Here is a 20,234-nt window from a genome sequence, read left to right as displayed (position 1 = left end):
TTATACTGTATAGCACAGGGAAATATACACAAGATCTTATGGTAGCTCGCAGAGAAAAAAATGTGACAATGAATATATATATGTTCATGTATAACTGAAAAATTGTGCTCTACACTGGAATTTGACACAACATTGTAAAATGATTATAAATCAATAAAAAATGTTAAAAAAAATAAATAAAAGGCTTTACCCATAACAGCCTTCCATTGAAAATGCAACAAATCACTGATAACATTTGTCATGTGGATCAGTGACAAAACAAAATATTTGTTAATTTTTGGTCTACTTTTATTTGTAAGTACCCAGACCAAACTAAAATGTCTATTTCATTCATTTAAAATAAAATCTTCCTAAATTCCTGGGGTTGGTCTTGATAGACTGAAAAGGAATGTGGGAAGAAAGGAAATTGAAGATACAACATTGAAGCATGGTTTCGATTAAAGTGAACATTTTCTGAGCTTTTGTAGTTAACGAATCTTGCATATGGAAATTACAGTTGCTCTTAATCTGCTTTCAGAAGACTGATGCAAATATTAAAAAGTAATGAACTAACAAGATTGTTTGTTAATGCCACATAAAAGTGCTAATTATACATCATTTCCTGCCTGCAGCTAAACCCAAGAGACATCTTCTAAGAAGTTGTTAAATAAGCTTCTTCACTAGAAACATGAATACAGCTGAGTGGCATGATGAATTTCCATTTAAGGACCTCGATGCTATCTCACCTTTAAAAAAATAAAAATAAAATAGCAAGATAGGGTATAGCTTAGTCTGTAGAGTGCTTGTTTCATGTGCATGAGGTCCTGGGTTCAATCCCCAGTACCCCCATTGAAATAATAAGTAAATAAATAAGAACCTAATTACCTCCCCCCAAAATAAATACATGAAAATGCAGCATATTAAGTTTTTCAGGGAGCAAAATTATTTTGCTCATGTAAAGTGACTCATTCATAAATTTACTCCTTATATTTAACAAATGCTTTAAAGTTAGATTTCATACTGACCTGTATTTAGTCCATATTTAGGGTCTTATTATATTGGATGGTTGTGAATTGCAGTGTTATTACTTTTAATATTTCAGTAGGATCAGTCATAGCAGCAATTTTCCAAAGTATGTTTGACATGCTAGCCTAGTGTTTGGGTTTTAGGGTTCTAGCTATATTTCTACATTATTCCCATTAAAAATATTTTTTATACAGGTGGAAGAGAGCTGCTTTATGGGACTTTTTCTTTGTAAAATACCATTAAAACAACTGCCTTTTGCCAATTTATTTTTAATTTACTTTTTCATATGAATCCATTTTCTATGTCTAATGGTAGCTTTTTAGCAGGTAATTTGCAGTTGAAAGCCTGCTGGTCTTTGATCATTTGCTGATCATGTTGAATGACAATTATTTTTTAATTCTATCAACATCCACATTGTGGTTTCTCTAAACTAGGCTCATGCTTTTGAATGATTTTCCAGTCTTAGTGAATATGAAGGTATTTCTACTCACTGGTTATTAATCGGAACCACAACTACTCTCTGCTGCCTTTGTGGACAAATTAGAAAAAGGTACTCACTCTGGGTGGACAAATTAGAAGTTGCCTCTCCTCAGGTATACTGCTTACCAAGCAAAATACAAACTGAATTTCAATCCTTACTTTGTACTCCTTTGACTAGACACCCTTGTGCAGTGTGCAAACTGCACAACCATATTCTTGGTGCACCTGCTCTTAACAATCATTTTAAAGTGTGATTATCATAGTAAGTTATAGAAAACAATTTATGTTCAATACTCTGCCATCAGGGTTAGGTTATATGCAGTTTTAAAATGCTTAAGTCATCCACACCAGTCTTAACCTCCTATTTTTAAATTGCTCACATTCAACAGGAAACAGTCTAGAAGGCCAAGATACTGAGCCAAATATTGTGATAATCCTAGCACCTTGGTTCCTGCCTAGATCAGAAACATGACTCACCTACATGCTTCTGACATTTTTCTGGCTACAGTGAACACATGCTGGTCCAGGCTGCTGGAATTAAAACTAGAATCATTGCAATTTAATGGGAAATCAGGAACTGTGATGTTAAAAAGGATGGATATATGAAAGTTACACTGAATATACCTACCTGTGTCATGCTGCTTAAGCTGACCTGTCTGGATCTGACTCCTTGCCTGCCTGAACCTGTTGTCTAGGCCAGATCCCATTTTTTGCTCAGCCTCCTGATTCCTAGCCCATCTTGGCGCCCCCACCTCCAATCCCACAACTCACTGATGCTCAATGTCTTGTGAAAACAAGTGTACAGCCAAATATCAGATCTTGGCTAACACCACTAAAGTGGGGCCTCATTTCACAAAGGATCCAGAAACAACATGTTGCTAAGGTATAGTGCCCCTGAGTGTGTCTGACTTAAACCCTTTGCCATAAACCTCTATAACTCTTCCCCTCACACTTAATTGTTTTTCTCTCTCTGAGTACTGTTTATTTAAAATTGTGGTTATAAAATATCTCTATCATTCTGTTTGCTATTATATTATGTACTTGCTTCATTGGAATGTAGAGTTGAAAGAGACCTTAGAAATCATATATGATTTCCTTTTTACCCCAAATCTTACTTTTCATGACAAAAGTTAAAAGGTTTATTATAAAATTTATTATAAAAATTCAAAAACAGAGATAAGCAAAGAGAAGGAAATTAGATCATATTGTCACCTACTTTTGAAACTGTTTTTCCCCTTTAAATGCATTGCAAAGTTTTCATTTTTAAAATTGTAGCTTTTGGTTATTGTTCTGGCGGTGGCATTATGGTCTTTCATCTGAATGTATCACAATTTAATTGGACAGTTGTCTATTTTGAAAAGTTAACTTTACTTCTAATTTTTTTGCTGTAATGCCTGTGGGATGAGCTTAATTGTAGCTAAATGTCTCTCCATATCCATGATTATTTCCTTAGGCTAAACTCCAATTAGTAGAATTCTTGGATCAAAGAACGCTATAATTTTAAGGAATTTGTTTAATATTGTAATGTGCTCTCACTGATTGCTATACCATTTATACTCCCAGCACCCACATGCCCAAACCCTCCCCAACAATGGATATAATTATGTGAGAGAAACTTTGCTAGTGTGACACATAAAAACTGCATTTATTTTAATTTATACTTATAAACTAATTATTTTATATGTTTATTAACCTTTTTGTTTTCTTTTATAAATTACCTGTTAATATTATCATTTATCCATTTTTATGAGGATATGTTCTTTTTCTATTGGCTCACAAATTTTTTGTTAATAACATTTAAACCTTTTTCACAATATGATGCAAAATTTCTCCAAGGATTTCATTTGCTTTTGAATTTTGTTTATGATCATTTTGACATAGATGATTTTAATATTGTAGGTGTTCTGTTATGGTTTCTGACTTTATTGTCATGAGAAGAAAGATCAATATTATGTAAATATTCATTTATTTCACTTATATTTTCTTCTAGTATTTATGGGGATTTTTCTTTTCTTATTTACATTTATATCTTTAATATATTTGAAATATGGTGTAGCAAGAGGATTCTGACTCTCCCACAAAGTCACATTTTGTTCTTGGTCAAATCACCAAATCTCTCGAGTTTCAGTTTCTCCATCTATTGAGAACCTATCAGATCAAGAGAAGTGGTGGAAATTCTAAATACAGACTCATGAGCACATGGGAACTCCTTTTACTATAAAGGATATATCTTTTATTACTGAAGGAAAACAAATGTCCTCTTGGTAGTCACTTCCACAGGTGTTTACTTGGTTTTAATTTTTCTGTAGCACCCAGTGTAGAGCTATTCTTATATAATACGTTCAATAAATGCACATTGAATAACTTTAATCTTCCAGCACTTGGATTCTGTGCTTTATACTCTGTTATGTTTGATTTTTTTTTTTTTTTTTTTGACTAGATGAGTCTAAGACCCAAGACCTAAGACCTCTTAACCAGTTTTCCAATTAAGGGTTGATTGCCCCTTGTAGCCTCCATTGCTGGCTCTGTTAAAAGGGTAACAACATTAAGTTAAATAAAAAGGGTGACATTTAGGCATTGGAACTGGCATTTTCCTCATATAACTTCAATTCATATTGAATTCTTGAAGGAGAAATAAGCTTTTATATGGTTTTGAAGTGATAGGTGCACGGATTTGTTTGACTGGTGATGTTAGCACTGTTAACTAATCATAAAGTTGGGCAAGTTGAGGTGCACATACATTGCAAGTGATTTGTGAAAATGCCTAGCACTGAAGCAATAAAGTTTACATAAACTCTGAAAAGATTGTTTTTTAAAGCCATGCATTCTGTTAAATTTGGGATTATCCATGATTTTACTGATAGTCTTTATAGTACTATCTCATAGGTTTTTATTTTTTTTTTTACTATGAAACATTATTTATATTTGATTATTTTCCTCCAGATGTGACTTATTACTAATACAAGATTTTAAAAAATTGTTCTACTTATGGATAATCAACTTTTTAGTTAGTGCATTAAATAGTAGAGTATATTGTTAATAGCACTTGAGCACCAATGAGCATTAACACAATGTGTAAAGATTTTATACCCCTTTAGGTAAAAATATGCCCCATGCTACCTGGGAAAAAACAGATTACTTGATCTTTGGATGAAGTGTGATTAATAAGGCCAGCCACTCTACCTTAAGAAATTATGATTTAAGGGGAGGAGTGAAAAGGCAAATTTAGGAAATTACCAGTGTACCTCAGTAGGGGGAAAAAAAAGATTGGAGTTTAAATTAAAAAAGAAAAAAACATTTGGGGTCTGATATATTTAAGAACTTGATGGGAGAATGTTCTTCTTTGAGCCTAATTCATTGTACACCAACTTCACTCAGAAAGCAACTTTGATGATGTGTCTGCTTGTCGAGGCCAATTTGGGGGACTGAGGAAACCTAAACCAGAAAGGGCTTCCAGTTTCACATCGGCAATATGAGACTGGTTGCTATCTAAAGAGAGATGACATTTATAGGAAAGAATGAAGCAGCAGAGATAGATTCATTTTTAGGAAGGCTGGATAGGGTTTCTCTAATCACCTCCTCCCCACCCTCTCAAATGCGTGACTCCTCCACAGAGCCCTTTTGGTCATGAAATACTAAATCCGGAAAACTTCCTTCTTTTCAAACTGCCCCTTCCTGTCTTCTCTGGATTATGTTCTCCCATATCCAAATGTATTACCTTGCCTACAGTACTTCCAATATACAGCTGCTTCCTCTTCTAAAGCACTTCATCTCTTCTCAACTGACAGGGGCCCTGCCCCTCTCTATTTTTAATCATCTATCTTTCTCCATCCATTTTTCTCTTCCTCACATGCACAAAGGCCATCCATCAAATTCCCATACTCCCTGAGTTGCTGTCAGGGTTTTGGATGAAGTCAGTTATAAAGGGATATTTCCCAATGAATTCTATAATTAGGTACTATTAGACAGACAAAGCCCTTCATGGTAGGAATGGTGGCTTTGTGTGTTTTGTATTACCTTATTGTACTTGAGGGAAGAGATTTTCAGACTTGAGAAAGATGGGGTCAGTTTACCCCCATAAAGTAGTTAGGGTATTTGTCCGTTCTCAAAAGAGCAATGGTAGAGTCACTTCATGAAAGTAAGTTCCACAGATAGTTTCTTTGAGGAATTGAGATCCTGAGAAAGCCTTTCTGAATGGCAGTAAAGTTCCCAAAGGTGGAGAGAAAGCACATATATTTAATTAGTCTTTGGCAAGGGCAGTGTCTTCTCAAGCACTTAAGAAAAGATTGCATGATTAAGCCCAATTTTCCTGACTTCTCAAATCTAGACTTGATTTGATAAATGCTGTACATTTCCATTATTACGAGAAAAAAATGAATATCATCACAGGGAAACAGATGGGTTCTTTCACTTAATTTAGTCTCATCACTTGCTCTTTCTGTGGGATTATCACTCAATCCAGCTCATTATAAAGAAGACAGACAACGTTTTGTGATAGCTATGGAATTAACCTATGACATGACGTAGTGTTTTTTATCTGCCTAAAATTTCTTTTATCTCTAGTTTTGGCCCATTGATCTTGAAATAGTCATTTTACGTAGTTCTGAATTAAGGCCTTTAAAAATCAACAGCTCTCAGTAACACTGGAGAATTCAAAGCCATTATTAGAGTACGATGTAGTAGTTATGGAAGGGTGTCTTTCTCCCCCATTATACATATATGCTACTTAGTTATTTAGTAACAGCCATGCAATAAACCATTTGTTCTGTGGTAGATGACGATAACTCTATGATCTCAACGTTAAGACTCCAGTAAAAATAAATTTTTTCATCCTGTTTCGTGTTTGTTGTAAGAATTCTCAGAAGAATAATGTGTAATTTTAATGTCATTCTGGTTTATGAAAGACTATAAACTTTTAAAATGTCATAATTTAAACTTTAACATTTTCAGTTTCCTGCAGTTTGATTGGCTGCATATGTACCTCTTCCATCAGTCAGGCTACAGAAGTTGTAAACAGTGGAAAATAGAAATGGCTAATGAATCATACTTTGGGACATGGAAAAGGTCAAAGTTGTACAGCTTATTATTATCTTCTAGAGAATATATAGGACATTAAAATTCTGACGCTCCAGTCTTGTGACAAAGAATATAATGAGAACTATAAATAATAAACAGCACAACATGAATCTTCTTGTGACAATGATTATAACTTAGAATAGGAAATACTTAACCCAGCCCCATTACTATCAGAAGAAAGGGCTACTTGGTAGATGTTTATCTTCCCTTTTGTGGTTAGGAGCTATTTAAGCCACAGAAGAGAAAGGGAAAATATATATGTTCAAGAGTGTTGAATACATTAATTTATGTGCACTTTCCAAAATGAATAGAAGATTTTGGTGTAAGATTAATATTAGCTCTTGTTGCACCAGAATAATTTTATTTTTAATTTTAATTTTAATTTTTTTTTTTGCAGATAACAGAAGTATTTTAATTTGGCATTATTGTCTATTCTTATATACATTGCAATTTCTTTTTCTAGAAGTTGCCATAAACAGTTTTTTAAAATAGCTATTTTAAGGCAAATCATCTGTTTAAAAATGGGTGTTTTGCTGTCACAGAGGATGCTGGCACTTACAATAACAAGATAATAAAGTATTTCCGTAAGAAGCTGTGAATAAACGAAAATATTTGCATTTCACTTGCATTTAACAACAGGATCCCAGGCTTATTTGATACCTGTGTTTACTGAAACTTGTTACATAGGCACAGAGCTCCTTATATACTACAGACAATGTATTTATCCTACACCACAGAGGCAGAAATAAAACTTCAATGCCTTAATTTGCTAGTAGTTACTTTTTATTGCTTACTATAGGTGTTTCGTGTTTTGAAAAGGCATAGAAAATAACCCACACAGGGTATTAGGAAGGAAGCAGATTGTATTGGTGGCACTTTCTTGTTATAGCGAATTTGCCATGGACTGCTGGAACTGTGAGTAAAGTCTTTCGGGGGGTTTATCGGAGCGACTTCCTTGGAGAAGGAAACCGTATCCTGTTCTGCTGTCACTTACCACACCTTTTGGTGACTCCCCAGAGATGCAGCACTGCCATTGACACAACAACTTGATTTCTTGTCAAAATACCTTTTAACATCTGGCTCAAAAGATATTTTTGATGACTATAAGCGTGCCCAACTCTTCTGTTCATTAAGGCTGAAAATTCAGTGAGTGTTTGGTACGCTGGGACTAAGCTAACTCATTGCGAGCAGCTGTCAAATGATTCACTGAATACGGCTGCTCAACCCACCACAGTGAATTGATGGGGCCGCGCCAGCTTCAGAACAGACACAGAGTGAGGGGAATTTTAGCGAGCACTACCCCGATGCGCCTTCTAAACCCCGTGCTGCCACCTGTAAATCTAGAACAATATCTTATGGAACAAATAGAGAAAAAGAAACTTCATGGACCCGTGCAACGAAGAACCCACTATTGGTGCTAAAAACACATGCATGGGTTTGCTTATAGGTTAGGTGCCTTTTGGACCTGCAGGTTTTGTCAGTCTTTGACTGCTTACATCACCTACTTACATCAGCTCTGCGCATGAAAAATGCTCATTGGAAGAAACATTCTCTACACACATGTCCAGTTTAGTGGCTCTGCATATAGAGTGGCGCTGTGTTTTAAGGCCACTGTGTGATTTAACTGTGCAGTGGTCAGAATGGCCTTCCTTCCAGCCTATATGCTGTGCCTGCATCTTTGTCACTTGAATTTGAAAAGCTTCCTATCTGGGCACTTTGATCATCCCTCAGAGCCATCATTATAATGGGTTGCTGTAGCACCTTATGATGAAGACAAACACAGCAGGATCAGAGAAAATATTCCCACCCGAGTGAGATGTTTTCATTTGCCTTTCAAAGTTCTGAGTATATAGTAGCCCTTTGTGCAGAGAGCCGGTGAGGGTATCAGCTCTTGTTCCATCTCGTCCCGGACTTGTATTAAGCCATCCCTGTATATACCATGTACTTCGCAACGGTGACATGTCAAGAGACAAACATTCATGTTTGACTCAGTGGTGTAGAACTCCCTCATCTCTCCATTTCTTTCCTGACCTTGCAGCCTGGTTCTGCCTCTAACTGGCTGTGGAATGTTGACTAGGTTACGCTCACCTCAGTCTCATCTGGCTACTTTTAGTGCTTGTGTATTTTTCTTTCTCTCTCATCGGGACTTGGGTCCACCTTTTGGATCTTATCTCCGTTCACTCATCCTGGTCTGAGCCACCCGGATAGCCTTAGGTAGGTAGGAATCCCCCACCCTAGACGTGGCCAAGTCTAACGGCTCCTCCCTCCCCACAGCTCCAGCTGCAAGCCAGTGTCAGAGACACAACTGAGCTACTTAGAAAACTCTGGGACATGACTGCTTTACCTTCCTTACAAGTAGAAAATGAAATCCAAGGTTTAGGCCCCCAGAGGGGCATTTTAAAAAATAATTCACAATATTTCAAACTTCAGAATCTTTATTGCATTCCCAAGTGTGTAAGGCACATGGGTGCTAAACAGAGTGTAAGAGGGTAGGAGGGTTCAAATATAAAAATGTATATGAGTAACTTTCACCTCTTTCCCCAGCTTTTTTTTGTTGTTGTTCCTTTTTTGCCCTCAGTTGTTCTCTCTGTTTGAGGATGCAGGAACCGGCACTCCCCAGGAAGGGAAACCGGCAAAATAGGAAGGCAATGGAGGACCAAATATCGGGGGAGGAGCGAAAGCGATTGGCATAGCGAGAAACGGGCTGAAACTCGGAGGTCGCGGAGGAACGAAGCAATGAGCAGTAGCGCAAGAAGGAAAACCCGGGGTACTGGAAGACAGCGGCAGAGGCCTCGGCCAGTTCTCCGCGGGCTGCCGCGGACCTCCCAGTGGGAAAGAGACGTGAGCCAGCCTCTCCTTGCCGGCCATTCTCGGATTTCCCAGAGGCACCTCCATCATTATCCCCGATCTCATGGTGGGGATATGTGGAGGGCCTCTTCCTTGCGGGCCCCTGGGTGGAAAGAATCCTTGACCTCGCGGCAAAGCCACATACAACCTTGCGTTGCTGCCCCCTCTCTCAGGGCCCCCACTGCTGACCCTTGTCCCCCCAACCATTAGTGCTGGGGGGCCGCCCGAGAATTCCTGGGACACATTAATAGAATCCTGTCCCCTCTGCCTCCGGCCTGCCAGCCCCTCGGAGCTATTTACTTCTGCTGTTGCTAGGGACTCTTCCGCCCCAGCAGGTGGTGGCCCATACGGGTGTTTGAGAACACTGTCGACAGGAATGCAGGATGCTGTTCTCTCCGACCGGCGCTCCAGTTGCTCTCTTGCCAGATCGCCCAGCACGTTGAAGGGAGGTCTCAGCGGGCCGGGAGGGTGGCCCCAGGACTCGGCATCATCCTTCAGCAGGGCACTTGGACACTGGAGCGGCGCGTCGGCGCGCGGCTTCCGGTTCCCGCGTTCATCCGCAGCTGCTGCTAGGGGTGACGGGGCGTGCCCTCCAAGGCTTCCAAAAGCAGAAATAAAGAACTTGAGAAAAATGGGAATGCGGTGACCAGAAATTATCTGAAATATGTGATCAGTTGAACTCGCTGGAATACACCATGGGAAAAGGGAGAGCCCTGTCTCCTCCCGGGTGTGGTAGGCAAAGGCTTCTTCAGCCTGCTGGCCCCTCACCAGGTGGTTCCTTTAGCGCCAGGCTTTGTGGTTTCTCTTTCTGGCTGACCTGTGGCTCCACCCTGGCCCCCTTATCCTCCACCTCCTCCAGGCAGAAAGGAAGCCTAGAAGACCCAGAGAGCTTCCTTAAAGGCTGCATTGCACAGGCACACCATCAAAACAGAAAATCCCGCTCTTCCAGGTCCAGTAGCATCTATGATCCACTAAACCCATCATCCACATTCTGGCAGGAGTGCTCTGGAAAGTCTTATGAGGGAATACATTCCCCTTTCTCCACAGAAGTCGAAGAGAGGTTAGTTATGTTAACAAGCACCCCAGTTTGTTTCTCTTTTACGGAGCATCCTTCAACATTTACACCGACTTTGGTTAAAGTTTTCTTTGAGTCAACCCATACCACATCCTAGAGAATTTACTCATCTTTAAACCCCATGATTTAGACTAAAGATTTGCCACTTTTGTTTTAAAATTACATTTCAAAATCTTCACCCTTAAATCCGGTATTCTTAGTAGCCGAGTTTATATCCTTCAAAAGCTTTTTGTCCGTGATCCCCTGCCGCATCCCCGGCAACCCCCTAGTCCCTGTCGTCCTTAACACAGGACAATGATTCAAACTCCCTCTTGCCTTCACATTAAACAGTTGCACTCAGTTTTGTACTTACACATTTTCAATACAAGCCATGGAGAAATTCGATCAGGAAAGCCTTCTTGAGGTGATGGAGAAAACCAGCTGAACTCCCGCGCAGGCCAACTCAGTGTGGAGAAAAGTGACCCGTGCTTCTGCCTGGGAGCAGCTTGGCAAGTCGAATGAAGCCAGAGACCAACTGCTTCTTTCTAGATGCAGAGTCCGCTTTCTGAGGTTACCAGTTGCTAGGGAAGGGAGGGGGAGGGGGAGGGGTGGAGGGGATAAATCTCTGACACTCCTTTGAAGCTAAATGTAGGATTCCTTTCTGCACAGTAGTAGATGCACTTAAAGGCGTTCGCTGACATGAACCCTGGTGCTGCCCAGTTGGAAAGACAAATCATTTCAAGACGATTTTAGAAGTATGGTGGCAGGGTCTTTTGTTAAGAGTTATTTCAGCGGTTTTATTTAGAAAGGTAGTTGTCGAATCTCCTCCTCCAGTTTGAATGCACAAACATTGAGCGGAGTACCAGGCCTAATCTTGTGATTTAAATGTCCAGTCTGGGGGAGGCATACTATTAACTTGTTGGGGAACAGAGTTTGGGGGCGGTTTGTGATCTGAGTCTTTCTTGTGAAGATGAAACAAAAATAGCACTATAAAAACCCCTGGAAGAATCATGTTAGCTTTCATTTTTTAGCCCCTCAATTGGCAGTTGTTTTCCTTCATCCTACCTTCTAGTTTATCGGCTGTGTGTGTGTGTGTGTGCATACTTATTTTTTGGAATAGAGCTCTGGAAGTTCTCTACAAGTGGGAGGAGGGGGAAAAGATATAACAGACATCATCAAATATTAGCTCAGATTTTGCCTTATAATTTTTTCGTGTAAGGCACCTTCTGTTCCTCCAGCCTAAATTTCACTCCTCTCCCCCACTTTAAGCAAATATACTTCCTCAGCTTTTTTTTTTCTGCCAATGATCTACAGACTAATTGCTCGAAAATTACAATGGCTATCCCCTTGTCTAAGATTACTAATCTCGCTCTAGGAGAAAATCATCAACTTGGCCCGCTTCCTTAAATGTACCTAAGATTTGTGCTGTTCAGACTAGACTTTACAGACGTTAAAATAACTTTCTTTATTCCCACTATCAGAATATGAGGTTACATTTCAACATGTCAACAGTTTATATATATGTGTATCTTTTTTCTTAAGGAAAGATGACAGACTCAAACACCATGTGTTTCGCTTTATATGTGGAGTGTGTGTGTGTGTGCGCGTGCACACGTGTGTGTTTGCAGTGCATAAGTATAGGCTACTAATGCAAAGGAGCGGTCACTGCTGGGAAGCAACACAGCTCATAATAGTTATGACCTTTTGGGTCTCTAAGTCCGCATCTTCCTGCCAGAGTGCCTTGTCCCTGTCTCTACACTACTGAGTTTTCTTTATCTCATTGAAAGATGAAAGTGGCATGTTTCCAACACTCCTCCCAGAGGAATCTGTTCACTTGCCTAGAATGGTTCACTGTTGAGAAATCTCTTGATTCCCTGGCTTCAGTTTCTATTTTTCTTCAGTTTATCATTTCCTTGTCCTTTTGTAAAAAAAAAACTTATTATTAGCAGTATAATTGTGGTAGAACTTTAAAGCCCTTTGAATAATTGCCGTATCAGAGGGAAAAATGAAACTTGGGTTAATGCCTGCTAATAGTTGGTAAGTCATATTTACATAGGTTATGTTTGAGAGCTTGCATTTTCCCCTGAATAATGGCAAGGAATCCTGAGGAAACCCTTTTATGACTATTTAACTGTTACAATCATTGGGTATTTTTACCTAGAAATGCCTGTTTGGTAAAATATCATCTTAATTGGATTACGTGAGAGTGAAGTGTAAGACACCGAATAGCTGGGCAGAATGACAAAGCCAATGGCACCTTAGAATTTTCTAAAACCGTATTAGGTATTATACATGTATGGACTCTGGCTCAGATTTTGCCTTGCAACTTGTTTGCTTGTGTGCAGTGAATTTTTATTGAATACCTACTGCATGCATTCACTATTTGGTTTAGTGTGGATTCTGCCACACAAGTTAAATGTGCAATTGGTACTGACCTCAAAGAATATTTACTTTCTGGGGAGAGAAAATAACATCTATAAAAGAGTTGAAGAAGGCATTAAAAAAATACATGCAGACTATTAGTTGCAATTTTCCACAATGGAAGTTCAAAACAAGGAACTATAATTTTAGGTGAAAGTGGCTGTGAACCATTTGGGGTTGGGGCTTGAGTTGTGTTCTGAAGGCTGGGGACAATACGCACGGACAGAGCAGGAGATGGTATTCTATGTCAACAACAGGCATGCAAGTAGGAATGAAGGAAAAAATTTGGAATTTTGTAGTTCAGATTTTTAATCCAAATAAGGCTTACGTTTGGCAGAAATAGAAGCATAAAGAGCCAGTTGGACCCTCTAGAGACAGTAAGATCAGCCAGGAAATTAGTGAAGTTGTACCCAGCAGGGAGTATTTGAAGACACTCAGATTTTATGGTTAAAGGTAAAACTAGAATTATCTCAAAATCTACCTTTTGACAAAAAGCTGTTAGGCTACCTCAATTATCCATTGATCTCTGAAAATGAAGTCATAAAATGTATGCTTTTTTTTTTTTTTTTTTTTTTGGTTTCTTTAAGTCACTACTTTGGGAAGGAAAAATGGGTAATGGAAGTTGAGGATTTGCCAAAAAGTAGCTTAGTTGTGAAAGTAGCTAAGCTCTAAATGCCTTTCATTACCCATGGCCTCTGAGTTCATAACACAGCTCAGCATATTACTCATCTATCTCTCAAAAGGTTTTGAGGACTGTATTGAAGTGCTAAGTGAAGACCATACAAAGATATATTTACTTTTGCCCAGCAATTATGAGGTCATTAAAAGTGTGGTTGTAGTGCCATGTTTTCAGTGGTTTCTCAAAGAAATTTTGCAGATGTGTAAGTACAGGTGACCTACCATTTAAAATGCATTCTTTCTCTTTGGCTAGAAAAAGAATCCAGGAGATAGAGACATGAGGATGATTTTCTGTTTCCATCAGGCTAATAAGAAAGTGATGAGGATATTGTCATGCTGATCTCTGGGGAGACAGTTGCCAAAAGTCCTCATCCATTAACTCACTTTCAAAATGTAATGTAGTTATGCCTGTGGAAAGCCCTGAAAGTTTAGAATGTCTAAAAGTATTTCTAGAAGATAGACCAGATATTTTTAGGGCTTGGTTGCTATTTAATTCAGTGTATTAAGAAGCATGAGATTAATGAAGGCATGGCACTATCCCAGAATGGGCCAGACAGAATTATTCAGTTACACAACTATAGGCAGCACTCTGGTCCTCTCTGCCACCAGCTGTCCTGCAAACTCTGCGTGGTAAGTGATGAGGATGAACAGGTGACAGTGTGGTTGTTTCACCGCCAGTACTGGCAAAAACAACTGACAATATATGCCTCACTGTTGGACCTGCTTGTGTGAAGATCAGTTCTTTGCTCCAGACTTTTAAAAAATTTGTGTTAAAACAGGTCACTTATGGCAATTACTCCAAAGCAGGTTATGTTCTTGTATAAATGAGATGCTTTCAGAAGTGCCTTCAACATAGATCACTCTAATTTTTCTTGCTTTTCTGAGAGTCAGAACTGGAAATTAAGTAACAGTGGAGCAAGCCAGATGAGAAAATGAAGACGAAAGGAAAAGGAGATTCTTTTCTACCACTTACTCTGTGTCAGATATTTAATACATTTTGTCTCATTTAATATTCATAGCAAACTTTTAAGGCAGTTACTATTATTCTATTTATTTTACAGATGAGGATAAAGAGAGAGGGAGGAGTTAAGTAGTTTTTTTCCCGAGGTCTCACAATTAGGAAATAGCAGACAATATTCAGACAGAGCCAATCTGACACCAGAGCCCACAGTTCTTTCATTTGACCTCGAGGCCCCCTGACTATATCTCTAGGTGAATCACAGATCAAAACCTGTGCACCAGATCTGAGTTTAGTTTATTTAATGCATGTACTCACCGACACTCATCCTAATATAGTTCTGCAATGAAGAAATCATCCAAACTGCACTGCATCCCAGAAAGCCTGCCCATGCAGGAACGCAGGGAATGATGGAAGATTACACATCTGGTTGTCATCCAGCAAGATGGTGAGGACTGAAAATCCTCTTATGGAGTGACTAGGGTTGGTGACAGAGAAAAGAACTTAGCCATAGGACAGCACTGAGAGGCCATTAGTAGTGAGTTAATTTTCATATGTACCCAGTATCGCCAATATTAAAATTAAATTGATGTTGAGCTCTTAAACTGCAGATATAGGGTTGCTCGTATTATTTCCATGGCACTAAGATAGGACTGAGTTTATATTCATGGTTAGGTCACCCAGCTTCTAGTATTGGAGCAAGTGGAAGAACATGGAGCTAATTGTGTGTGCATGCGTGTGTGTGTGTGTGTGTGTGTGTGTTTGTATGTTTATTGGGTCAAGTGTAGGTGGGGGCAGTTTGAGTTGTCCAAGTGAGCTATTAATAACAACTCTGGAGAATACCTTTTTGAATTAGGGAATATATTAATTAAAAATAGAATGAAAGTAATGAAGTTTATGTTCATATTTGTATATATAATAAATTAAGATGTAAACATGGACTAATAAGTAAAATGAGGAAAGTTAATGAAAAAAGTTGTTTTACAGTAATTTATTAGACCATGAGTTTATAATAATTATATACATATATATGCAAAGGAATTAAAAGCATACTTAGTTTCTTGAGCACTTGGTTTAAAAACCAAAAACTATTTTAGATTAGTTTCTTCTTGCTTGCAATTCAGACACTGTAAATTCCCGTTGAAAACATTTTATCCAGCTTTATTAAAAGTGAATTATATGTGTCAGCTTGTGAAGAGCTTTGGCTCTGGAAACAGGAACACAGACCAGGGTTCAAATCTCAGCTTTACTACTTACTGGCTTTGTGACCTTGGTCAGGTTGCTTAACTTCTCTGAACCTCATTTTCCTCATTTGTAAAGTGGGATTAGAGAGAATGATATTAAATCATGTGTGAAAAGTGACTGTTCCACACTGGGTGATTAAAATAGAATCCCTGGTGCATATTCGACTCAGTTTTCTTATATGTAAAATGGGGATAGTGATACCATTTCAGGGCTGTTGAGAAAATTAAGTACCATAATATGTGAAATTGCCTTGCAATATGTAAAATCACTTTATATATGTTAGGCTAATATAACTATAGGTGATATTATAGGGGCAAGAAGACTTTGGGACACATTTTAAATAAGACTGTGTAGGTAGCCCCTCTTTTGCCTACCTAAAAGGCTGTTTTTCATTTCCTAAATCATTAAGGTGGGAAAGATTAACCAGAGAATTTTAAAAACCCCGTGGTGTAAAATGTTTTAAACTTTTCAATTGGTGCTACATAAATCTCACCCATTGTTGTATTTAATGCAGTAGCTGGGTTAGAATAAAGAGTCTGCATTTTTGTATTTGACTATATATTTAATTGGACTTCAGAATCTTGTGTTTCACAGCAGGAATCATTGAAAGCCCCTGTGATGATTAGAATGAAAAGCCTTAAAAAAAGGTTGTTTGGTTTTCTAGATAGTGCAGATTTGATTGATTGATTCTCTGAACGATTTTGCTGCTTTAGAGAAAAAAATAGTTTTTTCCCACTCTAGTAGTTTCCATTCCCCCTGCCAGACACCCACCCCCAAGTGGTCAAATAAAGAGCTTGCTGGAGAAAGTGTAACATTTTTATAGACTGACCATAATTCAGGGTGCAGGAAAATTTGCTGATGAAACTCAAAATCAAAATAATAATGAAGCCCATGCAGAAAGACCATTCTTAATTCTTGCCTGAATTATGCTATGTGCCTATGTTGCTGACATAATAGTGTGTTCAAAGGTCCTGGATAATTGCAAGTGCTGTGGAGTCATTTATTTGCCTTGATTTTTGAAGTATTTCAGAGCCTCCACTTCAGTTTCTAGAGAAATGAATTTGATGTGTGTGTATATTTAGGGGAAGGGTTCATCAGAAGGAAAGATCAGACTCTGGAGGGCCAGGCAATGGAAAAGGGCCTCTTTGAAGTTACTAGAAGGTAATGGAGGAATCTCACGCAGGTGTCAAAGTTTCAACAACCCTAAAGTAATAGCTGAAGCAAAGTGATGAACCCTTGCAGAAGCAGGGGTTCATTCTGCGTATGGCCAAATCAGAGCAAGTGGACGTAGGGGCTGTTGCACTATTTCAGGTAACCTATGCACTTTTACGTCTGTGGTTCCTAAATTTTACTGAGTAACAGATTCACCTGGGGATCTTATGAAAATAGTAGATTCCCAGGCTCCACCTCTAAGATTCTAATTTAGTTGATCTGTCGTGGGGTCTGGTTATCTGTAGTTTAAGTACTGAATGATTCTGATGTGAGGGATCTTTGAATCACAGCAGAGAAATACTGACTAGATGGTCTTACAGTCTTGAAGCCTAGCTTTCTGAGGAAGAACATAGCCTTCAAGTGGACAGTCTTTGTCGCTAGGTCTAACCAACTGACTAGCTATAAGAGCACTAGAACCTAAAGCCCTTTTGACCACACACCATGCCACCAGTTCCTTTTTGTTCCGTAAACCTCCAAATATCATGACTAGTTTTGAACAGATGCATTGAGTTTAGTTTATCTGGCACAGCAATTCTGAAAGTGTAATATGGAGAAAATTGGAGACCCCAAGATCCCTTCCGAAAGTCCACCAAGTCAAAATATTTTCATTAGTATATGAAGACATTATTTGCTTTTTTCACTCTCAGTCGCTCATGAGTGTACAGTGGAGTTTTCCAGAGGCTACATGATAAGTGATGTCATTGCTTTGAAATTAATGAAGTATGTGCTTGTATATCCTGTGTTTTAAAACTTTCTCACTTTTAATTCCTACTATGGTAATTGTTGATAGGTGTAACCCACCCAAACAAAAAAATCTTTGGAGTCCTGAAAAATTTTTAAGGGTGTAAAGTGGTCCTAGGCCAAAACCTTTTAGACCTTATGTCCTATTTAACCAAACATAGTTTTTATTTATTTATTTATTTATTGAAGTACAGTCAGTTTACAATGTTGTGTCAATTTCTGGTGTACAGCACAATGCTTCCCTCATACATATACATGAATATATTCCTCTTTATATTCTTTTTCATTATAGATTACTGCAAGGTATTGAATATAGTTCCTTGTGCTATACAGTATAAATTTGTTGTTTATCTATTTCATATATAGTAGTTAGTATCTGCAATCTCGAACTCCCAATTTATCCCTTCGTACCCCCTCCCACCACCACAAGTTTGCCTTCTATGTCTGTTAGTCTGTTTCTGTTTTGTTCATTTGTGTCTTTTTTTTTAGATTCCACATGTAAGTGATATCATATGGTATTTTTCATTTTTTTTTTGTCTGGCTAACTTCACTTAGAATGACAATCTCCAGGTCCATCCATGTTGCTGCAAATGGCATTATTTTATTCTTTATTATGGCCGACTAGTATTCTATTGTATAAGATATACCACAACTTCTTTGTCTGGCCATCTGTAGATGGACATTTAGGTTTTTCTAATGTCTTGGTTATTGTAAACAGTGCTGCTATGAACATTGGGGTGCATGTATCTTTTTGCATTAGAGTTCCCTCTGGATATATGCCCAGGAGTGGGATTGATGGATCATATAGTAAGTCTATTTTTAGTTTTTTGAGGAATTTCCATACTGTTTTGCATAATGGCTGCACCAAACTACAGTCCCACCAACATTGTAGGAGGCAAACATAGTTTTAAAATGTGCATTAATAATGTAAATGGATGAAGTTGCTTGTAAATCTGAAGGAAATATCAAACTTGATTGAAACATTCAGATTCCTGTAACCTAAATGTCCATTTGACAGATGACTTGATAAAGGAGTTGTAGTATATACACATGTACACACACACACACACACACACACATATTCGCACACAGGAATGCTACGCAGCCTTTAAAAAGAATGAAATAATGCCATTTGCAGCAACATGGATGGGCCTAGAGATTATCATACTAAGAGAAGGGGGTCAAACAGAGAAAGACAAATACTGTATGGTATCTCTTATATGTGGAATCTAAAAAAAAGTTATATAAATGAACTTATTTACAAAATAAAAAACACACAGACGTAGAAAACAAACATGGTTAACAAAGGGGAGAGGGTGGGGAAGGATAAATTAGGAGTTTGGAATTTGCAGATACATACTGCTATATATAAAATAGATAAACAAGGTCCTATTGTATAGCACAAGGAACTATATTCAAAATCTTGTAATAACCTATAATGAAAAAAAATCTGAAAAAGAATATATCTTTGTATGACTAAATCATGATGCTGTACACCAGAAACTAACACAATGTAAATCAACTATACTTCAATAAACATAAATTTTAAAACATTTAGAGTCCTATTTTTTTGTTTCCTCTTACAAATCCTTACAATTCTTGACATATTGAATATCTCCTGTGTTATCAATACTACATAAGCTACTGTAAAGGAGATAAAAATATGTTCTAACTTGAGCAGTTGCATTTATTTAGGGAAAATAAAATAAATCATATCAAATGAATGTCTAATTGTGGAATGTTTACATTATTGCTTTTAGAACATAATCAAAAGCAAAGATGGGTGAGAAGTCAGCAATTTAATCTTGAAGAGTTTCTTGGAAGAGGTAGAACCACAGCTCTACTTTTAAGGATGGAAGAGATTTGAACAGGAAAAAAAAAAATACTCTCAAATTAAATCTATTCTTAAAAAGTACTACAGATAGAACTTTAGGGGATTTTAATTTTCATCCCTGTATCTTTCTATATCTTTTGATTTTTTTAAATAAATAATATGATTTTACTAAACAATAACATTATTTAAAAACAAACAAGAAATATTTCAGAGATCTAAAGTCATGTACAGACTATTCAAGCTGAAAACAAGTTGAAACCCTTGTCTCAGGGTCTTAGGAATTAAGAAGGAATTGTTTTTCCAGTGAAATTGACTCAGATGATTGTCATAGACCTTTTATTCATCTTTGGTCTTTGGCTAGACCCATATACAAAGTCGTTACCAAAGCCTGGCTTCAGAATCAGATTTTTTCCTTTGTTTTTATTCTGTGTAGCCACCTCATTTTTATATGCCTCTGGGTATTTTTTGCTTGGTTGTTTTCTTTTCTTTTCTTCTCTTTCTTTCTTTCTTTTCTTTCCTTCCTTCTTTCTTTTTGGCTCTATTTGATGTATTTTTAACTGGTCAGATTATTTTGGACTGAAGGCTATGTGCTGAGACTCAAGCGCTCTCTAGGGAGTTTCAGCTAACATTACACATGGAACGTCCAGTTGCTGGATTGCCTGCATTCGGAGCTCTGTAGGACC

General features: G+C 37.8%; 1 protein-coding gene across 1 annotated transcript; it reads right to left on the bottom strand.

Moving 5' to 3' along the window:
- Positions 1-8,978: 8,978 nt before the first annotated feature.
- On the bottom strand, positions 8,979-11,019 carry PRR32 (proline rich 32). The gene is made up of 2 exons (XM_006181448.3): positions 10,836-11,019; positions 8,979-10,006 (listed from the first exon to the last, which is right to left on the bottom strand). Exons 1-2 carry the CDS (start codon positions 10,853-10,855, stop codon positions 9,136-9,138), a joined length of 891 nt encoding a protein of 296 aa, XP_006181510.1. The 5' UTR covers positions 10,856-11,019; the 3' UTR covers positions 8,979-9,135.
- Positions 11,020-20,234: the final 9,215 nt, after the last annotated feature.

This window comes from Camelus ferus, chromosome X (assembly GCF_009834535.1).
Source record: "Camelus ferus isolate YT-003-E chromosome X, BCGSAC_Cfer_1.0, whole genome shotgun sequence".
In the NCBI taxonomy this organism is placed as follows: domain Eukaryota; kingdom Metazoa; phylum Chordata; class Mammalia; order Artiodactyla; family Camelidae; genus Camelus; species Camelus ferus.
The sequence above is the reverse complement of the archived record's forward strand: the minus strand, read 5'-3'. Positions and strand labels throughout refer to the sequence as shown.